The 21811-nt window shown below is 35.6% G+C and overlaps 1 protein-coding gene across 3 annotated transcripts in view; it reads left to right on the forward strand.

Moving 5' to 3' along the window:
- Positions 1 to 21811, forward strand: part of Dcc (DCC netrin 1 receptor) — a 1032721-nt gene that overhangs the window by 750686 nt on the left and 260224 nt on the right. For all 3 annotated transcript variants that reach the window (XM_057788956.1, XM_057788957.1, XM_057788958.1), the window contains exons 10-12: positions 6706 to 6854; positions 8436 to 8574; positions 12385 to 12434. In XM_057788956.1, the coding sequence (XP_057644939.1) occupies positions 6706 to 6854; positions 8436 to 8574; positions 12385 to 12434 (338 nt within the window). The remainder of the gene's footprint in view (positions 1 to 6705; positions 6855 to 8435; positions 8575 to 12384; positions 12435 to 21811) is intronic.

The raw sequence follows: 21811 nt of genomic DNA on the forward strand, positions 1-21811 counted from the left end.
CAGAAAAACAAAACATAAAGTACAATTAAACTTCAAAGTCATCTGGCTTTTATAGCTAAATAAATAGGCCCATCTTATCTGGGTGATGTATTAAGGTCAGCATCATCAAGTTTGTATAACCTCAAGAAATCACTAACATATAAATGTCACATGAGATTTGTTAAAACAAACACTTTATGTGAAACTTAGTTTAATTTCTCAACTTTTATTGTTGGGCGTCACTTTTCTACATCACAAAAACAGTTAACTTCTCTATACTCAGTGTAAATGAGTTGCAATCTTGGAGACTGGAGAGGTGCCTCAGTAGTTAAAAGCACTGGCTGCTCTTTCAGAGTACTTGGGTTCCATTTCCTTTACCCACCAGGCAGCGTAAATCTTCTCTAACTCCAGTATCAGGGAATCCAATACCCTCCTCTGATTTCACTGGGCACTGGGTATGCCCATGGTGTACAGACATGCACACAAAAATATTAATATCAAAAAATAACTAAAGACAGTTGTTAAATAAAAAATTATGTTCGAGAACTCCAACACAGAATCAAGAATCTCCACCACACATTTCATCTCTTGGCATTATTTTAAAAATTGAAATTGAATACAATTCATATGCTTCTTGAGGTTATGTTAGCAGTTTGTGGTCTTAGTGAAAATGTTCAAGAATTTTCCAAGCAGTATCTTATCCTGAGATCACTCCTTTTAATCAATATAATTATTAGACTACTTCAACTTTCCTGTATCTCATTAGGGTTGTTTATATTCAACTATAATATATGTAGCAGATAACCACGTATACTTGCATATCCTCAAGTAATACATAAGTTATATGGTAGACATGTCACAGATTATGTTTATTTTATACAGCTGTATCTGCATATTGTTTATGAATACTTGCATATACAATGTCACTGTTGAGTGCATCCTGTATTAACAAAAGGTGCCTATTGAAACTAAAGGCAAAATAAAGGGATAATAATTGTTTATCTCAAGCAAAACCTTTAACACTCCTGTGGTATCTTCCTAGAAATCTATCCAACATTTTTTTTCGCTTCCTCCCTGCCAAATTACCATCATATCTCCTAAATGTGCATAGTTTAGTCAAGATTCATTATAGTGATAATTACATCGCCAGTAGGCCTTTTAATGTTGCCTTACTCATACAGAATAGAAACAGATTTCATATAAATATCACTGAAGCTGTTAACTACAGGATTAAAGAACCAAAAGGCAATCAAAGCATGTACTTTATTATCAATAACTGTGAGTAGTTTTAGAAATGACTTGCATGTAAAACATTCTTTCAGGAAACCATTGGAGTACAAATTTCTCCTTACAGGACATGAGCTTTATGGGCAAAATCCATTCAGATCACTGCAGATGACTGCTTACATTCCTGTTATCATCTTTAAAGCTCAGCCCAGATCACATGTGAATTATTAAGCAGATAAAGAGAATCATCTTCAAATTTTTGTCCCGTCTTGCGGGTATATGACTTATAGGTCATTATTTGAATGACAACACATATAATGCCTTTTTATTTTTTCAAAATCAGGCATTTCTTTTGTCCTTTAAAAGTAATAGCTGTTAAATTGACAATTTAAGAACATTAGAACTCATTGTACTTTTCAGTCATTTAAAAGAAAAATCTTTAAATATTCAGATGCTCAACTGCATATTCACTGACACTAACATTTGTCTCCATTTCAGATTTCCTGCTGTGAACCATCAGTGTAATGGCTTAAAAAATATCAGCTCATTCAGCGTTCTTAGTCTGTAGCATGTCTTTATCCTCCTAAAGCATTTCTTTGGAACTTTTAGATCATATTCTTGTTTGAGATAGATTATTGAAACTTTCAAGATGTTAGAACAGTCATGCTAAAATAATAATAATAAAATAATAATAATAATAATGTCTTTGGGAATTCAGGAAAGCACACTGTAGCCAGAAAAGTGCAGAGATACAAGGGAAAGAAAAATAAATATCTGGGAGTAACTGTCCATATGTTCAATGACTTACTTCTTGCTCAAGAACATAATACAAAACCTAAAATACTACTGGATTTAACCAGATGAACTAAAACGTTCATAATTGAAAATGTGAAAAGGATCTATTATTAAAAAAATCATAGCAAATTTATAAACACTAGTCTCTGATTGAAAGTTTGATATGGGTCTGAAGAAATGGCTCAACTGTTGAGAGCAGCCACTGCTCCTGTGGAGGACGCAGGTTCCCTACATAGCACCTACATGGCAGCCCAGAAACTCCACGGCTCAGGAGATCAAATGCTTCCTTCTGATGTCTAAGGGTAGCAGGCCCTCATATGGTACACATACATACATGATAGCAAACACTTATAATAATAATAAGTAAATGTTGTAGATGTCTCTAAGGGGAAACCATCATCATTTTCACATCCTAACATAATTAGCAATCAGTAGTTACGATTTTAAGGCACCGAATCACTGATATTTTAGAATGAAAATCAGCCTGAGGTGTCCTAACACATTAGTTGTTACTGTTGACAGCATCATGAACCCAGATGATAGAAACTATGGTCACACACCTTCAAATATGAATTTCCAGTTTTGATACACTGCATCTAGGAGCAGAGTCACTTCAAGATGCTCAACAAAGTCAGATATGGGCCAAGAGTAGCATACTCTCTGACTGTCATCCTGCCATCTATAATCACTTTTTTTGTAGTTTGTTAAACCATGGCTCCATTTCTCTTTTCTTCTTTCTCTTTCCTACCTCATTCCTCCCCTCTTCCTTTCTCCCCTCAATACTTTCCTCTCCCGCACATCCTATCCTCAAGTTGATGGTATTACATGTGATTGCTTTTATTAAAGATTTGACTAATATGTCACTTCAAGGTTAGTATACAACGAGGTCTTATAACATGCTCTGTTATCCTATAAAACACATATCCATATATAATCCCAGGTTTCTGTTCTCAAGGCAAGCAGTGACATAGATTTCATTTACTGCATAGTAACTATTTAACTTGTTCTTAGACACAGGTGTTACAAAGAATTTCTACTGAAATGCAATACTGAAAATTTAAATTGTAGTTGGTTAGACTGACATTGATTGATGAGTTACTTGCATGGATTATTCCTTTTTCGTGAAGTCACTTCATTATTTGAAGAAATAGGTAACTCGAATTGAGATGGAGAGAAATTAGATGCAGTTTGCCACTAAATTATTGTCCGAGGGGATCAGTAGAGGCTATTAAACACATCTTGGAAATGATGAGCAGTTAAAACCATTAAGTTTCTTGACTGACATACTAAAAATGTAATGAAATGGAAGGCTGAGTCTGTTAACTGTATTGATTTCACATCTAATACTGGTTTTTGAACATCTGTGAGTATCCCTTTTAGTTTTTCTCTTCTTTGCAGCTCATATGCACATATCACACATGTTCTATCACAATAATTACATTCCAACATCTTTTCTAAATAAGCACCTTAATATAAATAAAATTTTTTATATGTATACTTATTCATGTATATATAAATATACATCTATACTTCACAAGAAACAATGTATTATCCACATATATAAATAGAGCTATAGTTTAAAAGGAAAATTACTATGGAATTTTTGAATCTGAATTTATAGCACTTTTATGACTAATAAGCATTTTAAAATTAACTGAATCTCAGTGTCTTGACACTAGGGAAAGAGATATTTAGAAAAACATCTTAAAGGTAGTGTTTTAATCTCAATCAGAGTTTTGGAATTTTATTGAAAACTATGTTTAATTGGTTTTAATCTTTGATATACAAGTATACTCAAATATATAGGGCTGTGATATTTGAATTTTAATTAATGAGATTATCAGTTGTATTCTTTCCATGTTATAAACCCATCAATTATATTTTAAGACAAAAGACAACTTAGTATTGAGACCTCACCAGAGCGAAGCAAATGCTCTCCGTTGTCTAGCAGTGGGTCAAGCACTGCAGCCCGTGTTCTGAATGGTCTCCGGCACTTCTGGTGTCTATCTTCTTGGAATTCTTCTGAAAGTCTGTACCAATGTTCAATAACCATTAGCAACATAGACCAATACAACAAATGAATAAACAATTAGGGCTGGCACTATCCATGGTAACTAGGTCCAAATGAGGGTAGTAGTGACTTGATATTCCATAATCAACAGTATCTAAGACACATAACTATCAATTACAAAGCACACAGGTGCACATGCACTCATAGACACATATTCCAACCTTATTCTTGCCATGTTTCTAAAGGCAGCAGCGATCACTTGTGCTAACTAATCACGTGTATTCTCTAATCAATAATGACTATGTGACATGATGCACTTTAAAGGTTATTCACTAACGGTAGGATTGGTAATTTTACGTGAGGGTGTTCCTGTGACACAATTTTCTAAAACAATTCCTGTGTAGCAAGCTTTGTGCAGAAACTGTTGACATGATAGTTGTTTCCATTACTAGAGAATCTAGACAGCATTTGGAGTACTTTCACAGGATACCATATAAACCCAAGTAGCAGCACTTAAGATCATATAGAAGAATAGGCTCATTTCATTTTCAGGGGTTCACCACACCATCATGAACTGTATATAACCCTACTGTATAATTCTTTATGATACCTGTGTGAAATGGCGATGAATTTGGTATATCTCATTTTCTTGGTTCCCAAGCCTCAATGATTCTTTTGGCTTCCTATAAATTAAATGGATTCACTGATTGCTTTCAATGAGTGACATATGGATATGCACCTCCCCTCTCATTTATCTGCACAACCTCTGTCCTGTTCAAAAGACTTTGCAGTTTGCTTTTCCCAATTCTCACGTGCTCTACTCTGGACAAGAGGAGTGATTCATAACGTCTCAAGCCACACTTAAAATCCCAGGATATGTGTAGCACTCACTTTTAATACTTTGATTTTCTACAAAGTTGTCATCTAACGCCTAATGGATCTGGTGAAATGCAAGTTCGTTTTTTAAAAAACATCAACTGACTGAAACATTAACGTAATTGGATTATTTCTTTCCAACCCTTTTTTGGTGAGACAACTGAGCAGAAACCAATCATTTGCTCTTCCATTCTAGTACACACATGGGAGTCTCCAGGGTTCTTAGATTTAATTTGTCCGGGGAAAATAAAACCCAGCTCTTTAAAATCTGTCTTAAAATCTTAAGTACTGACTATTTCACACACATCATAACCAAATCACTAGTTCTCGTGTTTGGCTCCCATCTTTTCTTTTTCTCGTTTGAAGAACAACATATTGTAACTCAGAAAGGAGCACTCTTTAAATATTTCTGTTGTTCATATAAATACTTAAGTACTCACAAATCATGTATAAGTTTTCTTTATATTATTATTCTTTAAAAGACTGATATATGACAAAGAGTTGGGCATCGGTGTACATGCTTTGTTATATTTCTTGATGCTTTCTCCCATGATTTTCTTAAAATGCAATTCTTTTTATATTGCTATAAACTGTGACACAATTGATCTCTTCTGATTGACAGCAGTTTCTTAAGTTGTGTGTACAGAGTAGAACGCTGTCACAGAAAAATGCTCACTGTACTAGAACACCTCTAAAAAGACCACAATAGGAATATGTGATGTACTTGCATGTGTAAACATGCATATAAATATCATGAGTAAATATGTATATATGTATGCTTATAGGCAGTTTTTTTTATCACTCTTCACCAAAAGAACGTAGAGGTGTTGACACCCAAGCAGTAATGAAAACACTTCATATTAAAAACTTTGTTTTCAATACCACAGTTACTTATTTAAAAGAACCATAAGGATTTAGAACACAGTATGATTTAAAAATGATGGCCAAATCAAGAAAATCCAGGACAATGTCATGCCAGAAAAAAAAGAAAGTTTCAAATAAATGAATGGATGGGTTACAAGGACAGATGATGTAACGTAAAGAAAATCTTCAGAGTAACCTCTGGAAAAATTTGAACCCCAAATCAATTGAGGACAATTGTGAATCATGGATCATAAAATGTAGGCATCTACTTGCCTGTCAAAATGTTAAATGCAAAACCAGAGAGAAATATTGGCCTTTACTACAGAAAATCTGAAAATCTCTGATTCTACAAACACAACTGAAGTCTTTTAATTAAGAAAAATGGTTGTGTGCTACCTAAGTTTATTAGTAAACAAATGATTTGTTTTTGATTAAGTAATAGTAATGAGAGAAAATCAAAAAGGTAATTTGAAAATGAAATCATTTACAAAAAGTTCAAGGACCTACAGTCAAATACATGATAAACTGCTGACCGAAAGACAATGTAATGAATTGTGTATAGGTGTGTTATGTATTTAAATAAAAATAAAAATCAAAGATGCTATTGTATTTTCCTTTTCCTCCTGTAGATACTAGCAATGCACATCCAAAAGCCTACTAGTAGAATGGAAACATTCTTAGTTAAAAGTTTAGATTAATAGTTTTACTTCTTTCTGTCATTAATTAAAATATAAAATAAGCAATTCAATTTATATAACCTTTCCCTTGAAACAAAATTAAGTGATTTCAAAAGTTTCATTACTGTATTTTCTTATTATACTTTAACATTATTATCCCATAGGACTCTAGAAGCAGTGGATATTCCTTTATTTTTTTTTAGCTACACAGAATACATATTTGTTTGCTTGGAGGAAGCAACATGTCTTATCTGCATGAATTTCTTTTATATGCAGTGCAAGTTCCAGGGCCTGTAGAAAACCTGCATGCTGTATCTACCTCACCTACCTCAATTCTTATTACATGGGAACCCCCTGCCTATGCAAATGGTCCAGTCCAAGGCTATAGATTGTTCTGCACTGAGGTGTCCACAGGGAAAGAACAGGTGAGTAATGAAAGGAATTGCATGCCTTCCATCCTCTAGATGTCTCTAGGGACAAAGACACAGGGACCTTGCCAGAGCCTGGAAGAGTTCATTGCTTAGCATGATCGTTGAATACCTGGTTGGTTCCAAGGACTTTTTGCTGGAAATTTTTAAACTATTTCATCTCACTGTGATGATGAGAGAGGTAAAAGACAATAGGGTGGAGTTCATAATGAAAGTGTTAGTTTGGACTTTGTAGTAGCTTGGTCCAGGATGGGTTGCCATATCCTGTGCCCAGAGATATTCCTTTACATTACTCAACTTAAGAACGATTTACTTTGTGCTTAGTGGCATAGTCCAAACTGTTCTTTCTACTCTTAGATAGTTTAGGTTATTCTGTCTTCTCTTCACCCTCATGCTGTCACCAGCTGTTTTCTGAACTTAGTCTTAGAAGCTTACTCTCCCCAACCTTGACTGATTCTTATATTTAAAACAATGGTTTTAATAGACATCTAAAATGAGAGGAGTGAGTTTTTCAAGTAGAGTACCAGTAAATTAGTATGTGATGAACAAGTAAAACATAAAACATTTAATGATGTATGTGTATAGTCATATGCACAACTATTAAGATTCCTCCGAATTATCACCTATGTGTGGAAAAGATATAAATACATATACAGAGAAAAGTCAAGAATGAGAGAAAGTGATCTTAGGTTGCTGTTTATAGAGGTTACCAAGCATAGAATGGTTTTCATGATTCCATGTACAATGTCTGATGAGGACTTGCCATTGGAAACAAATTTTCCAGAGATTTAATTAGAAATCTTTCAGGTCTACTTCTTAGCTGTCTTTTAGGACAGTATTGGCTGCCTGAACTGCTCTTATGTAATCAGTAATTCTACTTTATTTCCTTGGCTGTTCCCATGTCACTCTTAGCTCTGACTTTTAAACTGTATTACCCATTCAATTTTATACAAGCCTCTCTGCAGCTTGTTTCAAAATATTCAAGAGGCATATTGTCCAATGTTGATAGTGGTAGTCGGGGAGTCATCATGTAAAACCAAACAACAGCTCCTTTGGTGAGCGCAGGCTGATTTCTGTAATGACCTTAGCCTTTCATAGCTCCCCACTGCAGGTGTGAAGTAGGAAGGGTAGTTACAATCTCCACCACAGCACTTGGGGACACACAACCTGTGCCAGAGTGTCAGAGAGTTTGGTATCTGTGGGTATATCTCATCAAGCAAATGAAAATCTGTGATTTCTTGGTGAATTATTTAGTTTGAGGCGCAGGAATGAATCTGTGTCCTTTCGATTGGAATGGAATAACCCATACTATTCCGTGTTCTGGGCAGTGTTAAACAGATCGAAACTTAATGACAATAAAAATCACATGGTGATGTTTTAACACATCGTCTTCACAGTAGTTCAGACTTTAGTAGGGGAGGGTGTGGCACAAGGATAGTTTTACAGCAATTCATTAAAGGGATAGAGTTGCTTCTATGAGCAAGTGCCTAACATCCAAGTCACTGATTGCACAGAATGGCTGCCATTTCTGCTTTAATGTGCTGCCTTAATAACTATTCCGGTATTTTATGTCTCCAGAATATAGAGGTTGATGGACTATCTTATAAACTGGAAGGCCTGAAAAAATTCACGGAATATAGTCTCCGGTTCTTAGCTTATAACCGTTATGGGCCAGGAGTATCTACCGACGATGTCACAGTGGTTACACTTTCAGATGGTAAGTGATAAACAGAAAAATTTTACTCACATATCTGTTATGAAATGAAAAGAATGTTGATGACGTTATTGATTTTGTTGTGTAGTTTTTTTCTAATATCCTTTGCAATATTTTATCCTAATTAAGAAATGTATGTGTAACTTGTTTGTGGTATGCAGTCAAATTTAAATTTGCAATTTCATTATACACAGTGAATCATGATGGATTAGTGGATAATTCCAAAACTGTGGTTACTGTGTGAGATCTCAAATTGTTCTTGTGATTGTATTTTTTCATTTCTATGTATGGTTCAACCCAAACCCATTTGTTATATGAGTGAACTGATATAGAAGATACGTAGCTTTAGTTTATCATTTTAAGTGGTGCAAATGAGTAAAAGTATAAATTATGAAATATAGCAAATAACTGTATATCAAAATATATCAAAGGATTTTACTAAATAAACATGCACTTAAAATATTAGAAGCAAACATGAATGTGCACACCTTCGTTTTATCTTGCCTAAAAATAAAAGGAAGCTTAGGCACAGTTTTCAAATGAAATGAAAGGGAAGAAGGATTCCTAATGATGATAATGGGTTTAACCAAATAGTGCCAGAGGAAACTGGAGACCAAAGGAATAGATGATAATGAAAGCCTGGGAAATTAAATAAATGTTACAGGCTAGTGTATGGATTGTAATAGGACTATGGAGATTCAGGCAGGGATGGAATTGCAGAGATGGCTCCCATGAATACTAAAGCATATCAAGAGCCAGATTTAGTCAGCCTGGATTTCCTGCTAGTATGCTTCGTTCTATAAATTATTGATATTTTGATTAAAAAATACCTTCAATTTTTGATTCTTGATCTAAAATTCTTTAATTTGGGAAAGTAGATTCTTCACAGAATATTAACAGCATGAAGAAAGACATGGATGTTTTTAAGGATAACGGAAAGAGTGCTGCTCATTTGCAATTTCCCTCAAAAGGGTGTTCTGCTCTTAGGCCACTTCAGTATTAATTTTAATGCAATTCTTCTGCCCAACCGTCTGATTCTGTTATTCAAGAGAGAACAGAATATGCTCTGGCTGAATAAATTACTTCATAGCTTATAATTATAAAAATAAAAGAAAAACAAATGAAAATGAATATTTTACATAATTTATGTAGATTCCATTCACACTCTGAACTGTAATAGTGTGGCCTTACTCTCCACTTTGATTTTAAATGTCATAAGTGAGAAAGATAGACTGTGACTCATTAGTTTACGAATTATCTCCTGGAAAGGCTGCAGTGCCCAGGAAAATGTCTGTCACTTAAAAATGAGCTCCATAATCATAGTCCCGAGTAAATATCATTGCTGGAGGAACACTAAATATTCTTTATCAGATGCACTTGATAAGAAAAATGAGGGACTCTGAGAGACTCCTGTGTAGGCACCCTGACTTCATCTATAACCACATTAATAATCAACTCCTGTCCTCTAATTTTTACTAAAACATGTACTCTTGGCCTCCACCCTGACATTGCCCAGTATCTTCTGTCTACTTCATCTAATGTTTACTCTTCTTTGTTGAAGCTATTCAGGTAACGTTAGTATGTACCACATTTAGACAGACTGAGTTATGTGGAATGCTCTCTCTCTCGTTTACAGTTTCTCAGTCACACTGTACCAGTCTACTTTGATATTTTGCATTATAAATAAAAATTAAATAAGCTAACCTATGCACACACTAACATAATGAATGACACACATATTAGTGTTTAATATTTGCTCTTTATGCCAATATCTGTTTCTGTTTTTTGATTCCATTACACATGTAGGATAATGTTATGTCTATGTGTGTTTCTACCAGCTTGGGAAATGTGTTGCATTAATTACACAGTTTCACCCAAAACTTTACAAAGATTTTATATAGAAGTAAATTGTAGGATTTCTAATATGCATTTGAAGATATCACATCTCACACAGACAAGCTCCTGACCAAATAAAAAAAATCTAACACACTCCGACTTTCTCCCAAAATCCCATCATTGGCAGTTGCTACAGATTCAAACCATAACTGAGATAATTTCCAAAGTCTGTTTTTAAAATAAAAAATATTTCTGAAGTTTTTAAAATGATATGAGGTAGAGCGATGTTATTCTTTAATTTTCATCAAGGATAAAAGTTAAAAACGCAACTGGTACCATAAATATGTTAGTTACATTCTGAAAAATTAAGTACAACTATATTAATATATAAAAATTTCAACCAGTACTTCACTTTAAACACTGGAAATGAAAAATGTGTATCTAAAATTCTGGTTTTAAAATAGCTATTATTATACCTTTGTAACATTTCTATAAAATAATGTACTATCTCAACTTCTGCTTCCTGGATATGCACATAAACCTAACATTACCCTCTGTATTGATGATATAACATTAACCTTTGTAAAACATTTGGCCATGTGAAAATTTCATTTTTTGCTCAGTTAAAGCTGTAGTATTAACTAAAACTTGTGAGGTGTTCCTTAAATAATGGAACATTATTAAAGATTGCTTAGTGACTTAATTCATAAGCACATGCCTCTTGCTTTGTATCACAGAATACATTGGCTACAATCTTTATCAAGCACTGCAAAATTCAAATCAAAGCCAAACAAATTATTACAATTTCCATCATGCTAATAAAGATCCAGGTACCAATCCTTAAGTAGGTCTTTCTCATCTTGTCACTGATTCAATATCCATATTAATTGGTTGTCAGTTGAAGAAGATAGAAATTAGTCAGAGAGATAGCATGCCCTCCCTGGTGGGGAAGTATGTTAAAACTAAATTCAGAGTCAATTGCTGGTCCTACGTTACAAATAGCATCCAGTTTCCATGAATAGAAGAGGAAGCAAGGGCAAAGAATGGCCCAGAGATGTGAAAATACACATTAGTCCATCCCCATCTCACTCACCAGTGTGTCACAAGTGAAAATGAGGATGTGTCATTTAATAAATGAATGATGCTAAGAAGTTATTGAATACCATTTCTGAACCTAGGGTGTGTTTGGAGCTTTATTTATTTGCAGCTCAACCCTGACAGCAAGGCCATTTCTGGATACATAACAGCTATGTACTCAATGGTTTCTTAAAATTGCTCACATGGCAGGAGACTTACATAGAGTACATCTTCATGACAGCTATCAAAAGGGAGCTGAATATACTCTTTTTAACATGATGATTTAAGAAATTTTAAATAGAGGGAAACAAAATAACTAGAAAATGTCCAATGAGAAATTAACTGGTCTTTTGTTAATAGAATTTATGGGCCAAATACTATTGGAGAACCTGCTTGCGTCTATGTTATACAACTTTAATTATAAATAGCTTAAAACATGAGAAGTCACTTCCTTCATTCACTCTCTAGGAGACAATAATGACTGCATTATAGGGATTAAGCCACCTAGGTGTCTATTATGATCTATTCCACCATAAAATCATGCGAATCCTGAAAAGCACAGTATGATAATCCTGAAAGACCACTCTAGAAAATCACTGCTGTGCCTCCCGAGCTTCCGCCAGGGAGGTTAGCACAGAGCTGTAATTGGATGTCACTGTTTGCTACCGCAGCTGGTTCTCCGCAGAGGGATAGCCAAGGGACCCACCCCACGAGACACAAGTAAACAAATGTTGATTTCTCCTCTTTCTAGGAAAATTGAGAAGGGCCACCTGCTGGCATTATCTTACTGAGTTCTCATTATAAAATTTGATAAAGATACACTTTCTCTTTTCTTCAGCCGGCTGGAAGGTTTTTCAAGACTTTGGCAATAACCTTCATACCTTGTTTGATTCCTTTCAGTGCCCGGCGCTCCACCCCAGAACATCTCACTGGAAGTGGTTAATTCAAGGGTAAGTCAGCCAAAGTCTATTTCTTTATTACCTAGTATGCGCATATTCTGCTCATCACACTGCCAAGTAGAATGTTGGCCAGTATAAAGGAATGCAATGGAACAGCTAGTGAGTGGTATTTGGTTATACAAGCTCTTTAACGAGACTAAGATACACTGAGTTAAGAACTATTTTTTTTTTGCATAAGCACTTTTGATTTAGTAGGTATTAGAGTACTTAAGGCTCTTCTAACAAGAAGTAATCTTGTTACTATATCTTGTTACTATATCTCTTATCTATATTTACTACTACAGAAATAAATCTAATATTTGACCATACTATTTTAATTCAGATAAAATTAAAATAACATTTAGTTCAGTAATCTTTATAAACTTAATTTTAAGTGAAAATTCATACGATATATTCTGATCAGTGTTTCTGCTCCCACCATCTCCTCCCATATACTTCCCACCTCACCTCACCTACCGTTCTACTCTGTGCTTTCTCTTTTCTTTCTTTAAAAAACAAAGAGGCAGATAAAACAAACAGACAAACAAACTAGAATTAAATAAATAAACAAAACATTGAAGAACTACAAAATGAATGCAGAGAGAAACATATACACACAAAAATAGAACTGAAACAAGAAAAAATTGGGGACCATAATATACAAACAAAAGAACAGTAGGGACAAAAGGTGCCCAACAAAACAGTATGTGACAAAGAAAATCTGCAGAAACCCAATTGAGCTCGTTTGCTTCAATCATGAATTTCTGGGTGTGAGCTTCACCCACAAGTGTGATTTATGTATCCACTGAGATTCCTGTGGAGAAAACTAATATTTTTTTTTTTGTAAATAGCTGTTAATTGGAGATAGCTTTATATTTGGGATTGGAGTTGAAGTTTACTTTCCAGTCTCAGAGTTGAGACCTATCCTGGTTTGGATGTGTGCAGGCTCTGGGCACGGTGCCACAGTCTTTGCGAGTTAATTTGTCTGTCAGTACTGTTGTGTCTGGAATACACTGTCTCCTTGGTATTTGTCTATCCCTTCTGGATCTTACACTCTTTTTTCCATTGATGTTTATTGAGCTCTACATTTTTTTCTCCTCCCCTCCCTTCCTCTCCTCTCACATTCAACCCTCTCCCAAGGTTCCCATGCTCCCAGTTTATTCAGGAGATCTTGTCTTTTTCTACTATCTGTGTAGATTAGATGGATCTTACACTCTTTATATCTCTGCTTCTGAATAGCTCCTTTAGCCCTTTGGGGAAGGCTTTGATGAAGACATCCCATTTAGGATTGTGTGTTCCAAGGTCTCTCAGTTTCTATACATTGTCCATTTGTAAGTATTTTTACTAGTTCTCATTTCCTGCAGGAGAATGTTTCTCTGGTGATGGCTGAGTGAGAGAGACTGACTTATAGGTATAGCAGAATATCATTAGTAGTCTTTTTGTGACTATGTTCCTTGAGCAGAATAATAGAATTTGGTTTTATCCCAGGTACATTACATATCTAGTTTCAGGTTCTGGGACCTATGATTAACATCAAGGATGGGTGTCATCTCATGGTGTGAGCCTTAAATTCAATCAAGTAGTGACTGGTTACCCACAGCATTTGTGCCATTCATGCAGGGGTGTTTCATTCAGGCAAGTCACCACTATAGATCCAAGGATTTAGAGCAGATTTGGTGTTTATCTTTTTCCTCTGGTAGCCATGCAGAGGGTATTCCAGTGCCATGAAACACTAGCCAAAGGAGGGGAGAGGGCTCTAGGTAGGACCAGCTCAACTTCACCATGTTCAGTGAGATACACTGGTGTTTCCTTCAGTAATGGGGACTTACCCTTAGTTTCAGGAGATAACCCAATAGTTTTGGCCATGGTCTTAGTTGATGGGAGCTCCATACAACCTCTTCTGTCAGTAACTCAATCATAATATAACCCATTCCTGGCATTGAGATTTTCATTGTGTCTTTGTCTCCATCGTTAGTGGGTAATTTCATTCACATTTACTACTTATATGTGTCTGCTTTTAGAAGCTTCTACAGTGCTAGTTTTTCATGTAATTCCCTCAAAAGACCCTCAGCATTATCTGTCCTTGCTTAATTCCCTCCCCTAATACCTTTTTTCTTATCTTCTCTATTTAACCCTTCTATTTCAGGTTCCCGATTTCTCTCTAATTATATATTCTATTTCCCCTTTCTTGGGTTATCCTGCACTCCTTCTTAGATATTTACTCCACACCTAACCTCTGTGCTTATTCAGGTTTTAGCACACCTAGCAAAGGCTTAAAAGTTAAAACCCACATATAAAACAATTGGTACCATATTTTTCTTCTATGTTACCTTCTCATAGAATGTTATGTTTTGTTTGATTTTGTTTTGTTTTTTTCTTAGTTTCATCCATTTTCTGAGAATTTTATGATTTTTTTAACATCTGAATAATAAATATTCCATTGTGTAAGTGTACCACATTTTCTTTATTCCTTCACCTATAGGTGAATAACTTGGCTGTTTCTAATTTCTGGCAATGATGAATAGAGCAGCCAGAAATGGGACTGAGCACATGACTGAATGGAACTGAGCACATGTAGTAGGCTGTAGAGTCCTTTGGGTATGTGCGGAAGACTTGTACAGCTGGGTCTTAACGTAAATCTATTCCCAGCTTCCCGATGGACCACCACACTGATTTGTATAGTAGTTGGAATAGTTTGCACGTCTACTAGAAATGGATGAGTGCTACCCTTACTCCACAGTTTTGCCAACATGAGCAAAATGTTTTGTGAAGACATGCATTGATGAGCAGTGTATCTGTATGATTTATACTCCCCTGACTTCCTCTCCTTCTCTCAAGCTTTTCACATGCGCCCTCACAAACTAATAATCTTTCCTTTAATCTAATAATTAGATCAATAAATTTATCACAAAAATAAACTATTACTCTTGAATGTGATTACATGGGTATTTATGTATCCAGGGCTAACCACTGGAGATGGAAAATCCTATGCAAGGGTTTTGTTCACCTTCATAGATTTATGTGCAATTCAACACATACATAAAGCTAGGAAAAAATTACAAGGTATAGAGCTGAAAGATTTTAAGAGTCAGAGGGGTCAGGATGCATTTTGCTGAGTAGTATCTCCTAGGCATGACAGAAGAAATATACTAATGAAATTTCAAAAATATAATTGCCAGAACAAGAGCAGTATGACAACTGTTAATGTTACAATGTGTATAGGAGAAATTACAATGGTCCCACTCTAGATGAACAACTAGAGGTATCAATTGCCACTGAGGAAAGCAGAATCAAGGACTTTTTATACAGTTCCTACGGATTTCCTTATGATGTTTATGATAAGGTTTAATGATTTTCAGACACAATTAAATTTCAGTGTCAGTGTGAACTTTTGATTCACCCAAGCAGGACTTGGAAAAGATTTTATAGGCTGTTCTCATTATTTATGTTTCATATTTTAAAATATATATTGGGGGCTTTATTATTAATATAGTTTTGCCCTTTCCTGATTTGGATATGTGCACTGCTTTTTAGTATATACGCAGTAATGTATGACTTAGGGCATGTACACAAGGGATTTTGACAAAGATATTAAAATATATAACAGAATCACTCCCGTTAGAGTTTTTGTTTCCTTCTCTTATCACCTGTAATTTAAACTTCATCACATACATCTCTAATGTTCCTATTTCTGGTTGGCTCTGCAGTCAGAGCTTGTATTAGCCTTTCCGTGAGGTTTAATGAGATTTCCTTCAAGTCATACATTTTTTAAAAGAGGGAGTATTAATAATAGGCTGAAATTAAATGAACCTAGGTCTAGTGATAAGGTTTCTGATTTTAATTTAGCTCATGGAAGTTGCCCTTATAGTTGGAATGGTTGATTAGTCAGAGAACATGAATAGGTTCAATCCCGCCAGTAGGTGAAGGCACTCTGTGATTTGATTTTGAAGATTACAAAATGTTCACTTACATAAAATATCTACTGGTATAGTATTAAATATGTTTAAGCTATAAAAATGCAAGAAATTTATCTGTGAGATTTAACACACTAATAAGACTAATTGGAACCAATTTTATTGACTCATCTTTAATGAGCACCTAACAGTGTAAGTCACTAAAGCACTGCAGGTGTCTGTACCTGGCAATGTGCTCTCAATTCAACTATCATTTCCTTTATACCTTATAATCCTGGCAGTCTTGTTTATGAAATGAATTATTGAAATATCAACTCTGAGATTGGATCTTGTTGGCAAAGCTTTTCAGAAAGGCAATCAAACACCATGACTTCACAGGGTTGATTTATATTGGATATGTGGAAATAAGATCATACACAATTCAACAATTAACATAAGAGAATGAAAAGTTCTTTGAAAAGCTTTGGGACACCAACATGTTAGGCAATGGCTTGGAGGATGTAGGAAGAGATGATGCAAGAGCTAACACATCAGTAGGGGCTAGCTTTGTGCACACTCAGGGTAAAGCCTTGCGATTATAACTAGCTCCCAGTTAAAATGCGTTGAAGACAAAATTCAGCACAAATAACACATGGAGTTGGTCATATAGGATGAGAAAGTATGAGTGAAAAAGGCGAGGTGGCGTACATTAGTTAATAGTAGAAAAGTTTTACAGAACGTGGGAACTGTTAACCCTGCCCTGAGCTGCTGATGAACATAGATAAATAATGACAATAAAATTACTGCCATGGGAAGACTATAAAATTGGACAAAGTGTTTAAAGATTCAACAGAGTGAAGGTATATTTAGAGTTGTTTTTCTTATAAGTGGAGAAAAATGTTGGGTAATAACTAAAAGGGATTAAAATGTTTAAAAGAAATTTTATTGTTTTGATCATGTTGCTGATTTTGATTACAAACTTGTGAGATACTACAATTTCTAGAAATGATACAATATAGGGGGAAATTTACCATGCAGACAATAGAATGGAAAAATACCAATATGCAATCTTATTGGTAGAGAAGGTGGCATAAGACCTAGTAAATCAAGAAGGACACAGTCAGTTCAGTATTGCTAAGTCGAACAAGAGCAGAGAGGAGTGTAGACACTAGCTCTTTTAAATCTGAGAAGATGACTGGTCCAATGAAAGGTTACCATCACATTATAATGGCTTGCACAAGAAAGCAGTGAGCATTTGAAAATGCGAAAAGAGGATAAGTGGTTATCCAAAGTTAGTGTTCGATCCTGACTTTTGTTTTTCAAGCTGCTGGGCAGTATTGACTGAGCAGTCAAGATTATGGCCATATTTAAAGCAAAACTTAACACTACAATTACATTTATTCTGTTTTCTACAACTGACTACTTAGTTGCTGGTATGATATAGACAAAGAATGGGTGTTTATTTTGTTGGGTATTTTGCCAAAAAAAAGGTCAAGAGTGTTAAAATGTTTGGAAAACAACTAGGTTCGTCTTCTTAGTTTATCTATTGCTCTAGCAAAGTATTCCCACGCACCAACGCAGGGCAGGAAAGGCTTATTTGGGTCACAATTTCACATTACATTTTCTCATAGAGGGGAAGTACAGCAACAGGCAATGACAGCAGTTTTCAAATTACATCCATAGTTAAGAACGTTGAACGGTGAACAAAGCCCAGCTGGTGAAGTCGTGCCTCTGACATTCAGAGTGGGTTTCCCTCCATCACCTAACCCAATTAAGAATATATTTCACAGATGTGATAATAGTCTAATGTAATCTGGGCAGTTGCTCATTCAGATTCCCATCCCATGTGGTTCTGTATTGCAATCGTCAAGCCAACAATCAAAATGAAACCATCGTAATCATGGCCTTTAAATGGTCTAAGAAAGGAAAAGTAGGAACGGGGTACTGGAAGATGATAGATAATGAAAAAACGGTAAGGTCAATGAATTTTTTAATTACCCCTGGTTTCCAAAGTACCCTGAAGCTTATAAAAGCTTATATATACCCAAAACCACACAGGGTAATGACACTATGATATGAGGAATTGGCTGTTGATCACTTTACTACACTATATCTGGGTACTGGGTTTCATGCTAAGGGGAGAGGCATGAAGAAAAAAAACAACGAAATAAAAGATCTTGCCTTTAAGTGGTCTAGGATCTCTGTGGATTTAGGTCCTTGGCAGAAGTTGAGCATTAGGTCAGTGCTTGAGAGCTTTACCCATCCTGAAGATATTTGGGACCCAATAGGTGTAGGAAATGGAGTGTGCTAAGAAAGGAGAATAAAGCTTCCTGATGCTTGGGCTGGATCCTGTAACATCCCTCATTGGTTTTTGATTTGAACATCCCTTCCACAGAGCGTGGTGCGGTTTCTGAACATTCTAGAAACAGGAGGTAGAACTGAGCTGGATGAAGCAGGTAATTGGGGTAGAACCTTGTGAATGTGTTATCTGTTGATGGACACTACATTGCTCTCCAGTTCAGCTCTCCTCCACTCTGTGTTCTTTCTGTTCACCATGATCTTCAGCTAAAGTATTGACACGCTGAACCCTCCGAAACAGTAATGCAAAACCCATAATTCCTTTATTTATGTCTGATATTTTGTCATAAGCAACAAACAAGTAATGAATGCACCTAACTTACCACTACGTGAACCTATTTGGAAGAATCTGTGTCTCAAAATTATGAATTTCCCTCTAAAAATAAACAACTTGGAAGAACTGCAATTTGTTAAGAGACCAAAGCTGATACCTCAATAAACTTCAGGAAACTAGCTTGAATTTTTGGGGCATTTCCAAATGTAATTATTTTTTTCTCAATCTAAAGTTATAGAATGCATTTGTTATTGAAAGTTTTCAGGCAAAAATTGGAATTACAAAAATGAGCCCCTATCTCAGCCCCCAAGGTTGGCTGGCAATCAAATAAAGCCTCTAATTATTTAGAGCATTGTTCTGGAACCATGCGGAAATAGATGCTAAACACAGAGCAAATTCACATCATAATGTGAGGCACATATTTTATAATTAATTATTATTAATTTACACAATAAACAAACTAAGCCATGTTTGCACAAACTAGATGACTTTAGAAGAAACATTGTCAGATAATAGCATAACTGTCTAAGTATGAGAGCACCCTAAGGTAGAGCGTCCTCTGTAATCAAAGCAGAGTTTGATCCCTTTTCCGCAAGTCCTCTGACTTTAATCTCATTTAAAAAGCATAGTATGGAACGTGGACTTGGTGTAAAGGTAACTGTCAAGTCTTTGAGGCCGGACTAAATCACAATTTCAGAAGTTTCAGTCCAGCATTCATAATGAGTTGCAGGTCTTTCAGCGCTATAGAGTTTTAAAACCCAAACTCAAACAAACCAAACCATAAAAGATCACCGTAGTATATGATTTCTACTTGGACTTAATAATAAAGACCGGAGTCAGATATTAGGGGGTGAATGTTGAAAGATGAGAAAAGCAGAGCAGCCAGTCACTAGTTCTTACCTCTACAAAATCCTCAAACCGTAAGCCCTCAGACTGAAGACTGTAGGCTACTTTCTCCTTCCACTTAAATTCTTCTCTATGCCCAGCATTTGAAGTTAGCTTGATTTGGGTAATAACCAGGCTAGCTAAAAGATAAAATGATTTTATTTTTATTTAATATAAGGGGAAACTCACAAAACAGAATCGAGAAGTCCAAGCTCAGCTGTGCTGCGAGGGAACCACAGAGAGAGAGCACCTGGGCCTAGTGCCATTTTACTCTGGGTCCCAGAAAAACACACCCTAATTTGGTCCCACCTCTTAAAGATAATTGATTGGCAAAGATTCCCCATCACCTATCCATAGTCCTTCCTTTCTCCACCTGCCTAGTGTGGGGAGTAAAACCATGCAACTCTCAAGTACTGGGATTAAAGGTGTGAGCCACCACTACCTGGTTCTGTTTCTCTTTAAAACTGGATCAGTCTCACGTAGTCAAGGGTGGCCTTGAACTCACAAAGATCCATCTGCCTCTGCCTCCTGAGTGCTGGGATTAAAGATGGGTGCCACCATTGTCTGGCCTCTATGGCTGACTAGTGACTTAGCTTTGCCCTCTGATCCTCAGGCAAGCTTTATTTGTTATAGCACAAACAAAATATCACCACAGGTTCCTGCTTCAAATAATCTGCCTGTAATCTCAACATCATCTGCTCTGGAAATAACGACAGGTTTACTTTGTTTATCTGTGCCTTTCTGCCCAGCACCTGATGGCCTTCATTAGTTTTTCCATGTTGTCTAGACTGTCACTCTTTCCCCTGGAAAACTTTTCATATGAAAGTGACAGAATCTGCTATTATCACTGTCTTTCCCAAATACTTTTTCTAAAATCCTCTTCTGTTTCCAGGTGTGTTTTTCAGATACATTGAAAACTTTTTAGAAGTATGTAATTTAAAGAACACTTAATAACTTAGTATTTCAGAGAATCGATTATTACATTAAATATCTAATATTAATGCAATGAGGAAGAGTTAATTTTATATGCTACAAATACTTAAATATTTTCCTGGATTAAATAGTAATGAATTTCATTGTCTTTTTTCAGAAACTCAGGTTCCACCTAAACAAGCATGTCTCAGTTAGCAGACAAATCAACTTGATAGACCACTTTGCATTTTTGCTAAGGTGGGAGTCATTATACTGAGAGTTTTCCATTTTATTTTCACTTTGATAAGTTGAAGAGTCACACGCAATGGGGGTTAGTGTGTAAACAAATGCCTCATGACTTTCTTAAAATATGAATTGAGTTTGTTTTTTCCGTACTTCAAAAAATACCATATTAAGTTTCAGTTGCATGCCAATCCACATAATTTTGTTGTATTATCTAGTTTTATGTCAACTTGACAAAAATCTAGAGAAATTTTTAAAGGGAGAACCTCTAGTGCAAAATTCTCCACACATTGGCCTGTGGGCAAGCCTGTGATGCATTTTCTTGATTGATGATTGATGAAGAAGGACCCAGCTCAATGTAGGTGGTGTAACCCTTGGGTTGGTGCCCCCGGGTACTATAAGAAAGCAGGCTGAGCAAGTCATAAAGAGCCAGCCAGTAAACAGGCCTTCTTCATGGTCATTGCATCAGCTCCTACTTCCTGTTTCCTGCTGTTCCTGTCCTGACTTCCCTTCTGATTAACTGTGATGTTAAGCTGTAACCTGAGATAAACCCTCTCCTCCTCAAGTTGCTTTTGCGTATGTGTTCCATCACAGCAATAGAAACCTTTACTGATGTATATGCCAATCAAATAATATGCCCCTTACAGAATCAAAAGTTCTATTTTCATTTAAAAGTTTTCAAATTTAATTTTATCTGAAAGTTTTAACAGAGAATAGGAAATTAATAATTAAAAAATCACTTCTGATATATATAGATGGAAGTTTCTATCCCACCTGGTACCACAGCTGTTCCGTCTCAAAGAAACACATAGAGGCTGATATTA

The sequence above is a fragment of the Chionomys nivalis genome, chromosome 14 (assembly GCF_950005125.1).
Source record: "Chionomys nivalis chromosome 14, mChiNiv1.1, whole genome shotgun sequence".
Taxonomy (NCBI): Eukaryota; Metazoa; Chordata; class Mammalia; order Rodentia; family Cricetidae; genus Chionomys; species Chionomys nivalis.